The sequence below is a fragment of the Giraffa tippelskirchi genome, chromosome 1 (assembly GCF_054371585.1).
Source record: "Giraffa tippelskirchi isolate mGirTip1 chromosome 1, T2T-mGirTip1v1.2.pri, whole genome shotgun sequence".
Lineage (NCBI taxonomy): Eukaryota > Metazoa > Chordata > Mammalia > Artiodactyla > Giraffidae > Giraffa > Giraffa tippelskirchi.
The window spans coordinates 14,349,314-14,361,495 of record NC_137275.1 but is presented as its reverse complement, the minus strand read 5'-3'; the positions used below and the strand labels follow the sequence as shown (position 1 = coordinate 14,361,495).

Sequence of the window (12,182 nt, the reverse complement as noted above, 5' to 3'; positions counted from 1 at the left end):
TTAAAATGACTTTCATTATTTAAAAACATTTAAAATACTTAAAACATTAAAAATAGTGTATCAGGTCTTTTAAGTTTACTATTCCGAACAAACGTGCAATTAGAAACTTGGTTTCTAACTAGTTCGGACCTCCCGTGATATTTCTGTGTAGGCACTCATAAATAACATTTTGAATTTGGGGATAATTTCTAAATTTATTTCTGTAGTTGAAAGAAATTAAAAACAATGCTTAATTAGATTTTTTAAATGTATTTTTAATTGAAGAATAATTACTTTGCAATATTATGTTGGCTTCTACCATACAACAACATGAATCAGCCATAGGTATACATATGTCCCCTCCCTCTTGAACCGTCCTCCCACCTCGCACCCCATCCCACCTGTCTAGGTTGTCTCAGAGCCCCAGTTTGAGTTCCCTGAGTCATACAGCAAATTCCCACTGGCTAGCTTAATTAGATTTTGATTAATCACAGTGAACTTAATTATTTAGACATGACCTGGTGTGATGTGGTCTGATTAAGAACAAGTGAGTCATTGAACTAAGAAAAGAGATAATAAATACAATTCTGATAAACTCTTCCACAAGTATCCTTCAGATAAAACTCCTAGGGGAATATTCTTTCAGTGACTATTACAAAAAGTCTCTAAATAACAACACATTTTTGATTGTTTGAAAAAGACAATTGCATTGACATATTCCATTTCAGATGGGAAGTGTGGGGAATTCCCTGTGGTCTAGTGGTTAGGACTCTGGACTTCTGCTGCAGGGTGCAGGAGTTCAATTCCTGTTCAGGGAACTAAGATCCCAAATGTCAAGTTTTGTGGCCAGAAAAAAAAAAAAAGATAGGGAAATATGTAAAAGATATTTTATATTTTAAAAAAACTTGATAAGTAGATATTTAACCGGGTGAGTTTCTTTTTATTGCCTTGCTTCAGCCCTTGTCAAACTTTATTTTGGTGTCTTCTTTGTATAATGCAGCTCTTACAGTATTAATAGTTACCAAAGAAGAGCTCAAATAAAGATTCCAGTTTTCTCTTAGGACACATTGTCCTGCTATCAAATGATACTAGTACTGTTCATCTCTGACTACGCTGGACGTCAAGACACCTCAGGGCTCTTCATGGTCTGTTATCTTTACAGTCTTTTTATTTTAAGGACAAGAAATGTGTAGCGATTTTGCTGGGCCTCCCTTTTATCAGAGACACATGCACGCCTGCACAGAAGCTAAAATTAGTTATATCAGGCAGTGTATAATCATCCTTATTTTAAACTGAATTTGGTGAAGAGTTCTTGGCTTTAGTTTTTTTCTGTTTAAACTTAAATTATGACAAAAAACATTGATGAGCAGCTACTATTTAACAACTGAATATTTGTTTGCCATAGGAAGCATCCCCTTCAACCACACTCACACTTTTTCTTTTTGTTTTTAATTTATTTATTTTTAATTGGACGGGAATTGCTTTACAATATTGTGTTGGTTTCTACCATACATCAACATGAATCAGCCAGAGGTATACATATGTCCCCTCTCTCTTGAACTCCCTCCCACTTCCCACCCCGTCCCACCACTAGAGGTTGTCCCAGAGCCCCAGATATGAGTTCCCTGTGTCATACAGCAAATTCCCACTGGCTGTCTAATTTTACACATGGTGATGTATATGTTTCAGTGCTACTCTCTCAATTTGTCCCACCCTCTCCTTCCCCTAGTGTGTTTGTGAGTCTGTTCTCATGTCTGCGTCTCCATCGCCATTAGAGTCATTTCTAATGAGGCAGATGAACCTAGAGCCTATTATACAGAGTGAAGTAAATCAAAAAGAGAAAACAAACTAGAAATCTAGAAAAATGGTACTGATGAACTTATTCTCACTTTTTTTTAAAGTAGTAGGTTCTAGAAATTGTGATTTGATATGAAATATGAGCCCTGGGCTGGTCATTCACATATAATTATTTAAGCAAACGACTGTAAATAAACTTGAATAAGCATTGGATTTATATGGATTTTTATTAGGATATTAAGATATTGACAATAACACAAACCAGTAACAAAGAGACTTATTTCACTTTTTTGAAGTGCATATGATACTATGGATAAAATGAATGTATTTTTTTAGCTTTATAATCTTTAAGTATATTATAAATGGATACAGAGAGTAATGAGTTAAACTCCTGTTCACAGTGTACAATATTTTACATATATTGACTCTTTAATTTTAAAGTTTTATTTCCAAAGCTAATGGTAAATGCCTGGTGCCTATACTGTTATCAAGCAGTTACTCTCATGGTCTTCTCAGACATGCAAGCATTTTGCTAAATATAAATCTACAAGTATCACACTGGATATACTTCAGAAGTGGTCAGAACAAAGGAGGAGGCTGGGTATTTTGAGTTCTTTCAAATCTTAATTCAAAACAGGAGATTTTCATCTATGTCTTCTGTAAAAAACAAACACAAAACATACTTTTAGAAAGTAGTCAGAGCAGTAACATAAACAGTGTTAGAACTAGGGCATCAGAGAAGCCACGAATAAGGCAGTACGGCAGTGGTTCTCAGTTCTGGAAGCGTGTTAACATCACCCACGAAACTTGAAAAAATACATATCCTCGGGCCTAGCTCCTGGCCTCCTGAATCAGCATCCCCAGGGGTGGACCAATGACATGTATACACTTAGGAAAGCTCTGCAGCTAGTTGTGACTTCCTTGGTGGTTCAGCAGTAAAGAATCTACCTGTAATGCAGGAGACACAGGACACATGTACTTGATCCCTGGGGCAGGAAGATCCTCTGGAGAAGGAAATGGCAACCCACTCCAGGATTCTTGCCTGGGAAATCCCATGGACGAGGAGCCTGGTGGGCTACAGTGCATGGGTTGCAAAGGATTGGACACGACTGTGCAACTGAGCACACAGGTAGTTCTGATGTAGGATGAGAACCGCTGATAGGGGAGGTTGAGGGGAAACCCAGCCAAGAACTGCCAAGTAGTAAGTCTCCTACATACAAAGCTTCAAGTTGTGAACTTTCAAAGATGTGAACATGCATTCTTAAGTCCAGTCACATAAGTTCGGTCATATCTGGTGTACATAGTGACATGCGTGCATCCTCTACAATTAGCTATGCTTTTATGTACTTTACTGTACAGCACTGTATAGAATACAGTACTACAGTATCTTTATTTCAAACCCAGGGTGTCCAGAAGCAAGCATAAGAGCAGTTGTATATAGCTGATTGTATTAGACGGGTACCTAGGCACACGTAGTTGGACTTAACAAACAAATTGAACATGCTCTGGGAAGGGAACTCATTCATATGTAGGGGACTTACTGGACTAATCTATAAGGGTTGCTGAGATATAACCCAAATAAATAGAAATATACATGAGTTTGGGCAAGCTCTGGGAGTTGGTGATGGACAGGGAGGCCTGGCATGCTGCAGTCCATGGCGTCACCAAGAGTTGGACATGACTGAGTGACTGAACTGAACTGAGTGCCAATTATATCAAATTTGCAAACAAGTAATTGTAAAAGAACTTGTTGCCATACTTATGGAAGAAAACAGCATCCTCTGGGGGATAGAAGACTCCCTAGCAGGGTGGCCCACTCTTAAAAATTCTTGAACAGACATGTAGAGTGGACCAATTTGAGGCATACTATCCTGTCTGGAACACCAGGTAATTTCCCTGCCTGATGTCAGTCTTCATCTTGCCCCAGAGAGGGGAAGATTGCAGACTTCTGGTGTATTTCTCTTGAGCACTGGCTTTATTTGTAAAGTAGGGATAATAGTCTCCTTACTCATAAATTTACTTACATTTGCACTCATACATTTTGTCTTCTTTCTGTTGTTCAGATGAGAGATGTTCCTCCTATTGTTGTTTAGTCGCTCAGTCGTGTCTGACTCTTTGCGACCCCATGGACTGCAGCACACCAGGCTTCCCTGTCCATCACCAACTCCTGGAGCTTGATGAAATTCATGTCCATTGAGTTGGTGATGCTCTCTAACCATCTCATCCTCTGCTGCCTCCTTCTCTTTTGCCTTCAATCTTTCCCAGCATCAGGGTCTTTTCCAATGAGTCATCAGGTGGCCAAAGTATTGGAGCTTCAGCATCTGTCCTTCCAATGAATATTCAGAGTTGATTTCCTTTAGGATTGACTGGTTTGATCTCCTTTCAGTCCAAGGGACTCTCAAGAGTCTTCTCTAGCACTATGCTTCTCTAGTTTGAAAGCATCAATTCTTTGGCACTTAGCCCTCCTGTTGACTTGGAGGCTAACTCTCTGCCTGTTTCAGGATCTCTTCTGACCTCAGAATTTACCCCTATTTTCCTCTTTTTTCTTATATTCTCAGTCTTTCCTTTCCTTTTCTTTCTTTTCTTTTCTTTTTTTTAACCAGGTCCTTCCCATTTATGTTTAACTATGCTGCATATCCAGCCTTGAGAACAGCGCCTGGCACTATGCAGAGTGCCAGTAAAGATTTGTTGAAGGAATGAATGAATGAGTGAATGAATGAAAGCTCAAGCCTCTTTTATTCTCGAAAATACTTCCCTCCACTCTGTATCCCTCTCTAGCTCATTCCTGCCTTCAAACCTCCTCTCTTCAGCCTTTCTCATCACCTCTTCTTTCTTACTGTGTCTGGCTTTCATCTTGACCATTTCACAAAATCTGCTCTTCCAAGGCTACTGAGGGTATCCTTATTTCTACATCCACTGGAAATTCTTTTTAACTTTACTTGATGTCTCAGCAGCATGTAGGACTGTGGTGTCTTCCTGCTCTTTGAAACTCCTCCAGAGGTGTGGCCCTATCCTCTTTCCTTTTTCTTTTCAGGAGCCTCTTCATTCTCCTTCACGAATTCCTTCCTCCTCTGTCCATTGTCTGGATGTTGCTCCTTGGAACTCAATGCAAGACCCTTTCCCATGTAACTCAGCATCTTTTCCTTAGGGTATTGATTTCCTTCCCTGGTATCAGTTATTTTCTGTACGCTCACAATCCCCAAATATGTATTTCAACCCCCAAACTCTGTCTTGAAAAGCAGACCCATATATTCAACTATCAACTGTATGCTGTCACCCAAGGACTTAAAAACTCAGTGTGTCCCAAATGGGATTTAACATTTTCCCCAAACCAACTTCTGTTCTCATGTTTTCTGTTTCAGTGGAAGGTGCCTCTCCGTAGTCTGCCTGACCTGAGCCAGGAACCTAGGCACTGTACACCTCTTCCTCTCAGTCCCTCTTCCCACCTCCACGTATTTCCTGTCTTATTATTTCTACATACTGTACATCTTGAATACGTTTATATCCTCAGCTGTATCTTGACTATGTTGATATTTTAAAATATATTTGAGGGGACTTCTCTGGCAGTCCAGCAGTTAAGACTCTGCGTTTCCAACACAGGGGCCACGGGTTCAATCCCTGGTAGGGGAACTAAGATCCCATGTGCTGTGTGGCCAGGCCAAGAAAATATACAAATAAATAAAAAATAAAATAAATATAGTTGAAATATGTTTACTTGTCTTTTTCCCCCACTATAACTGCCCTAATTCAAGTTCTCATCAACTCTTGCCTGGATTTACCACAAGGTTTCTTTGGCTTATCCACAATGTAACCAGAAGAATCTTTCTTAAATACAAATCCAGTGAAATCACTGCCTTGTTTAAAGCACTTTGGTGATCCTCCAGTACTCTGAGGATAACGTCTTTAACTGGCTTAGTAGGACCTGCATGACGTGACTTGTTTCCCCTATTAGTCTTACTTGGAAGGTTTTCCTAAAGATTCACGTGATATATGTCAGTCCATGGCATGTCATGGGTATTCAATAAATAAGACTCCTCTGCATTGAATCCCATTTTACACACAAGGAAGATGAGATCTGCTGAGGTTAAGTGGCATGCCCTAATCCGCAGAGCTCGTTAATGACAAAGCTGGAATATTTGAGCACATCTAGTTCAGAGCAAAGGAAGTTAAAATGCAGGACAACACTAGCTAAAATGTATTTTGCCCTGTGGATTTCTCAGTCCTAAGGGAGTAAAGGGTATGCTTACAAATAGCCTTTTTTTTTTTTCCCCTAGCTGCATCCCGAATCAGTACTTGTTTACATGTTCCAACTGAATATTTAATATCTGCTTTATTGGCTTACTCTGTGATAAATCTTTCCTTTCTTCTAAGTAACATAATCATGGCCAAACTGCAGTGAACAAACAAGATCATTAGGGGCTTTGTGAGTGGCTGGACTTGAAGCTCTTCCTACTTCTCCCAGACAGTCAGCCAGCACAAGGACTGAGTGGGCCCATGTGCTGAAGAGCTGCCAGGAGCTTCAAAACGAACAGTGAAGGGCAAGTGGGTTCCTGAAATGGCCTCTGTTTAAATTTGCCTTTGGATCGCTCCCTTAAAATCACGTGCCATGTTAAGAGGGCGTGCATAAATATGTCCTGTCCCAGCTAAGTCTCTTGATTCCAGTGGAGAGGAGGGGGCGGGGCAGCTTGGATACATTTTGTCTTTTTAACATGGGAATTGGAAAAAACTGTGTTAACCCTTTTTAGGGATGTATGTGAATGTGTAAGATAGATATCTATGAAAGTGAAAATGAAAGTGAAGTCACTCAGTCGTGTACGACTCTTTGCGACCCCATGGACTGTAGCCTACCAGGCTCCTCCATCCATGGAATTTTCCAGGCAAGAATACTGGAGTGGGTCGTCATTTCCATCTCCAGGGGATCTTCCCTACCCAGGGATCGAACTCAGGTATCCTGCATTGCAGGCAGACACTTTACCTTCTGAGCCACATAGATAACACATATTCTGTATTTAGAATAGATGTTAGAAAGGAAATTGGCATTATTTGCTTGAGTCTGGATCTTAACTTCCTGTTAACTTCCTATTGATGCTAATAGGGTGCAAACAGTATGTGGTCGCCAGTCTCTATCAGGGCCCCCAGTAATCCCCATCTCCTGTGATCTCTTCCTACCCTGTGGCAGGGTTCGACTGTGTGACAAACAGAATATGGCAGAAAAACGTCACTCTTGAGATTAGTCCTAAAAGACATTGCGGCTTCTGTCTTGGACTCTCTCTCTCTCTTTCCATCTCTCTCTGATCACTTGCTCTGGAGGAAACCAGATACCATGTTATGAGCAGCACTGTGGAAAGGACCACATGGTGAGGAACTGAAGTTTCCTGCCAAGAGCCATGTAAATGAGCTTAGAGCAGATCCTAAACCATGGATCCTTAGCATGGACCTAAAGCAGATCCATCCAGGTAATCTACCAGGGATTCCTGATCCTCAGAAACTGAGAGAGATATTAAACCTCTAATCTTTAGGGCAATTCGTTGTGCAGAAATAGACAGCTAATACACAGAGTGAGGTGCTTCTTCATTCTTTGCTCATTACAATTGTGCTTATGTTACCAGGCTTCTCCAGTGACTCAGACAGTAAAGAATCTGCCTCCAATGCAAGAGACCTGGGTTCAATCCCTCCATTGGGAAGATTCCCCTGGAGAAGGGAGTGGCAACCCACTCCAGTATTCTTTCCTGGGAAATCCCATGGACAGAGGAGCCTGGCAGGCTACAGTCCATCTGTTCTCAAAGAGTCAGACGTGATTGAGCGACTAAGCTTTCACTTTCAGGTGCTTATTCATTCTTGGCTCACTACAGTTGTGTTTATTTCACAGAATAACGTTGTAGAGGAATGCTTATCTGTTTATCAATAAATGACTAAATCCTCATAGTCCAACTTTTTCTTTTCAAAGTCAAGGCATCACACATGTGCATAAAGAATATTTTTAAAGTGAAGGTCACACAAATTCCCTCTTTTGGGGAAACTCTAACCTTTGATGAACTTACTTTTCTTTTACTTCTTGGTTGTATATTCATCCTACATGTATGTATGTTGTGAACATATGGGTCAGACCTCTGCTTTAGAGATTTGATGTTCATTGTTGATTTATATTCTGAAAGCAGATTTGATTACTAATTTTTTGACCATCTTTCATATTTTGATTATTAAAAACGTGCTTGCTCAAAAAAATTGACTATAACTTAGGAAGAGAAAAGGAAGTAGATTAAGACATAACCTAGCAAAATAAATGTCTAAATTAAAATTCCTCCACTGCAGGAGGAATTCGTTTTGGATTAAAGGAGTTACATCTGGACACAACTGGTGAAAATCTTGTGTGTTGGTAATAAATTCTAAGATTCTTCTGGCATCTCCGATTTTCAGAATCAAGCTTGCTGTTTTACCCTTCACGTTGTTGTTCAGTTGCTAAGTTGTGTCTACCTCTGTGACCCCATGGACTGCAGCACACCAGGCTTCCCTGTTCTTCACTATCTCCCGGAGTTTGCTCAAACTCATGTCCATTGAGTTGGTGATGCCATCCAACCATCTCATCCTCTGTCGCCCCCTTCACCCTCAATCTTTCCCAGCATCAAAGTATTTTCCAATGAGTTAGCTCTTCGCATCAGGTGGCCAAAGTATTAAAGTTTCAGGTTCACATACAATTTTTAAAGTTTGGCTCAATATTCAGATTAAGGAAGGATATAAAATCCTTCCTTGCTCAGAAGGGTAGCCTTCTGAGATTTTTCTCAGCTCTCTGAGTTCACATCACTTTGTTAGGCTTAGCCAATTTCTGAGACCTCAGTGCCTTTATCTCTTAAATATTCACACTTGCTACCCTTTAGAACAGGTGGCTCAGTGGTTAAAAAAATATCCACCTGCCAGTGCAGGAGACGCAGGAGACCTGGGTTTGATCCTTGGGTCCGAAATGTCTCCTGGAGAAGGGAATGGCAACTCATGCCAGTATTCTTGCCTGGAAAATCCCATGGACAGAGGAGCCTGGCGGGCTACAGTCCAGGGGTTCATAAAGAGTCAGACACGACTGAGTGACTGAGCACACTGGCACACCCTTTGCAACAGAGATTAAGAAATGACCTTGCAGGGACAGCAGTTCTACTGGCCACTGCCACCTCAGGGCTTCTAGGTTGCAGTCTAACACACAGCAAGCAGGACCTCTCTGGGAACTGCAGGGCTTAGGGCGTGTCTGGGGGAAAAGCACACCCCTCTCCCTGGGCTGATGATAAACTTACCTTCTTTAATTTCAAAGCAGTGGCCCCACTCCTGCAAGGTGATGTGCTTATCCTTGTTGGGGTCACACTCTTCAAAGAAGCGCGTTATGCAGTGTTCCATGGGCACGAGAGATGCTCGCAAAGGCGCGAGCTCAGAGTGGGTCAGGACCCTGCAACGAGATAAATGGCAGCCAGTTGACTAAGCAACTGGTGTATGAAAAGTGAGCTCCTCGGATCACCAAGGGCATTTTTCTTTCACAAGGTTGGCAAGGATGGCAAATACATAGTACGTTCATGAAAAGCTACAAATGAAATAAACTATTTATGGGTAAGATGCAGCTTTTTGAGTGTCAACGCATAAGGTTTTCTTCTTCACTAGGAACTGTCCTCCCTCCACCCTAAATTTATTGGGGTGCACCCCAAGAATCATGTTTATACAACCTAGCTCTTACCACCGGCTGTACCTGATTGTTCCAGATGTAGGCATTTGACCCAAGTGGGATCCATCAGAGTATCTTGGAAATTTAGGATCAAAAATGAGAAAGAGGGCTTCCCTGTTGGGTCAGTGGTAAGGAGTTGGCCTGTTAGTGCAGAAGAGACATGTTCGATCCCTGATCTGGGAGGATCCTGCATGCCGGGAAGTGGCTAAGACCGTGAGCCACAACTATTGAGCCTGTGCTCTAAAGCCTGTGAGCTGCAACTACTGAGCCCACAAGTCCTAGAACCCATGGTTTGCAACTAGAGAAGCCACTGCAATGAGAAGCTTGTGTACCACAAATGGAGAGTAATCCCCACTTGCCACAACTAGAGAAAAGCCCGTACAGCAACAAGACCCAGCACAGCCAAAAATATGAATAAATAAATAATTTTTTTTTTAAAGAATGAGAATGAGTTGGGACTTCCCTGGTGGTCCAGTGGCTAAGACTTCGAGCTCCCAGTGCAGGGGGCCCAGGTTCTATCCCTGGTCAGGGAACTAGATCGCACATGCTGCAACTAAGACTCAGTGCAGCCAAATAAAGAAATATTTTTAAAAAAATGAGAAAGAGTTGAAAGAATCTCTGTGGGGGGCTGGACCCTAACAAGTGAACTAGGGAGCAGAGGTGTGGCCAGTGGTTCTGTTATTTTCAAAGCAGCTTTGTATGTAGACTCCTAACCATATTTGTTTGGCATTTCTGTGTTCTCCAATGGAAGTGGGAAGTTTCCTAAATCTGTTTAGAATTCTCTTGGTACAAACAACTAGCCATTATATCAGGGACATGACCTAGTGATGGGAAGGTGGACACTTTTTACCTGTCCCGAGGATGCTGGTCCAGTTCACTGAACTGCCAGTGCACAGGATACACGTACATGTGGTAGTTTTTCTTAAAGTCTCTTAAGAGAAGGTCAATGGAATGGTCCCCAGCCAAGAGTCTCTTTTCATCCAGGTAAATTTTCTTGACCTTCGGAAGGGAGATGATCATCAGAGTATCAGACAAGTGTAATGGAATTATCTCTTGCTAAACTTTAGTTGAAGAGTCTTTCTAACATAACAGAGGAAAACAAACCCAGAATGTTATTTGATAGCAAATTACATGCCTTCTAACTAATCAACACTATAGCCTTTCTATGTAGAATAATAGCTAATAGTAAAAAATCCTGCAGTTTTCGAAGAAATTTAAATCTTTCTTTGATCTTTTAACCAAATGATGTCCATCATGTTTCTTAAAACTATGAGAAGGTTTGAATGAAAAGGGATGAACTGATCTAGGCACAATTGTTCATTAGTTGGTGAGAGGTCCTGCTCTTCCGGGTTGGCCTGCTTCATTCTTAATCCTCTAAGTCAGTGGTCCCCAGACTTTATGGCACCAGGGATTAGTTTCATGGAAGACAATTTTTCCATAGACTCAGAGGAGGGAAAGGTTTTAGAATGATTCATGGCTCAGAGGGTAAACAGTCTGCCTGTAATGCAGGAGACCTGGGTTCAATTCCTGGGTCAGGAAGATTCCCTGGAGAAGGAAATGGCAACCCACTCTAGTATTATTGCCTGGGAAATCCCATGAACAGAGGAGCCTGGTGAGCTACAGTCCATGGGGTCACAAAGAGTTGGACACGATTGAGGAACTAATGCTTTCACTTCATTTTCAAGCACATTACATTTATTGCACACTTTATTTCTAGTATCATTACATCAACTCCACCTCAGATCATCAGGCATTAGATCCTGGAGGTTGGGGACCCTGGTCTAAGTATTTCCATCCAGTGCCTCTTGCATCTCGGGTTAGTCTTGGTGTGATGCCATGTGGTATCTCCACTGAAATTTCCCTGTTTTGTATCTAATGTTCTTTACCACAAGCACCACCCGGGAAGCCCCATAATTATATACACATACATGGGCCTCCCAGGTGGCACTAGTGGTAAAGAACCCACCTGCCTATGTAGGAAATGCTGGAGACAAGGGTTCGATCCCTGGGTCAGAGGATCCCTGGGAGGAGGGCATAGAAACCCACTCCAGTATTCTTGCCTGGAGAATGCTACGGACAGAGGAGCCTGGAGGGCTATGTATGTCCATGGGGTCACAAAGAGCTGGACACGACTGAAGTGATTTAGCATGCATGTTTATAACTATATATTGTCTCTTTGCTTAGAATATAAGTTCATGGAGCCAGAGATTTTTTTGTTTGGTATTGTGTGTGCTAAGTTGCTTCAGTAGTGTCCGACTCTTTGTGAGCCCATGGACTGTAGCCTGCCAGGCTCCTCTGTCCATGCGATTCTCCAGGCAAGAATATTGGAATGGGTTGCCATGCCCTCCTCCAGGGGGTCTTCCCGATCCAGGGATCAAACTCGGGTCTCCTGTGCCTCCTGCATTGCAGGCTTTTTCTTTCCCTTTGAGCCTCCAGGGGGTTCCTCTTTGTTGTATTTCCAGCATGTAAATCAATTCCAGGTACCTGGTATACACTCAATAACTATCAGATGATAGTTTTCCCCTGGGAACTTCTAGAACCAATATTCTGCCCTTTTTCATTTTAATATATTACTGACATTGTTAATAATGGATTTATCAGAAGATGAGATGGTTGGATGGCATCACCGACTCAATGGACATGAGTTCGAGTAAACTCCGGGAGTTGGTGATGGACAGGGAGGCCTGGCGTGCTGCAGTCCATGGGG

General features: G+C 41.8%; 1 protein-coding gene across 1 annotated transcript in view; it reads right to left on the bottom strand.

Moving 5' to 3' along the window:
* Positions 1-1,984: 1,984 nt before the first annotated feature.
* Positions 1,985-12,182, bottom strand: part of SPARCL1 (SPARC like 1) — a 49,646-nt gene continuing 39,448 nt past the window's right edge. Inside the window, exons 9-11 of the mRNA XM_081580695.1 lie at positions 10,326-10,474; positions 9,057-9,205; positions 1,985-2,433 (exon numbers count right to left, since the gene is read on the bottom strand). Of these exons, the coding sequence (XP_081436821.1) occupies positions 2,405-2,433; positions 9,057-9,205; positions 10,326-10,474 (327 nt within the window). The 3' untranslated portion in view covers positions 1,985-2,404. The remainder of the gene's footprint in view (positions 2,434-9,056; positions 9,206-10,325; positions 10,475-12,182) is intronic.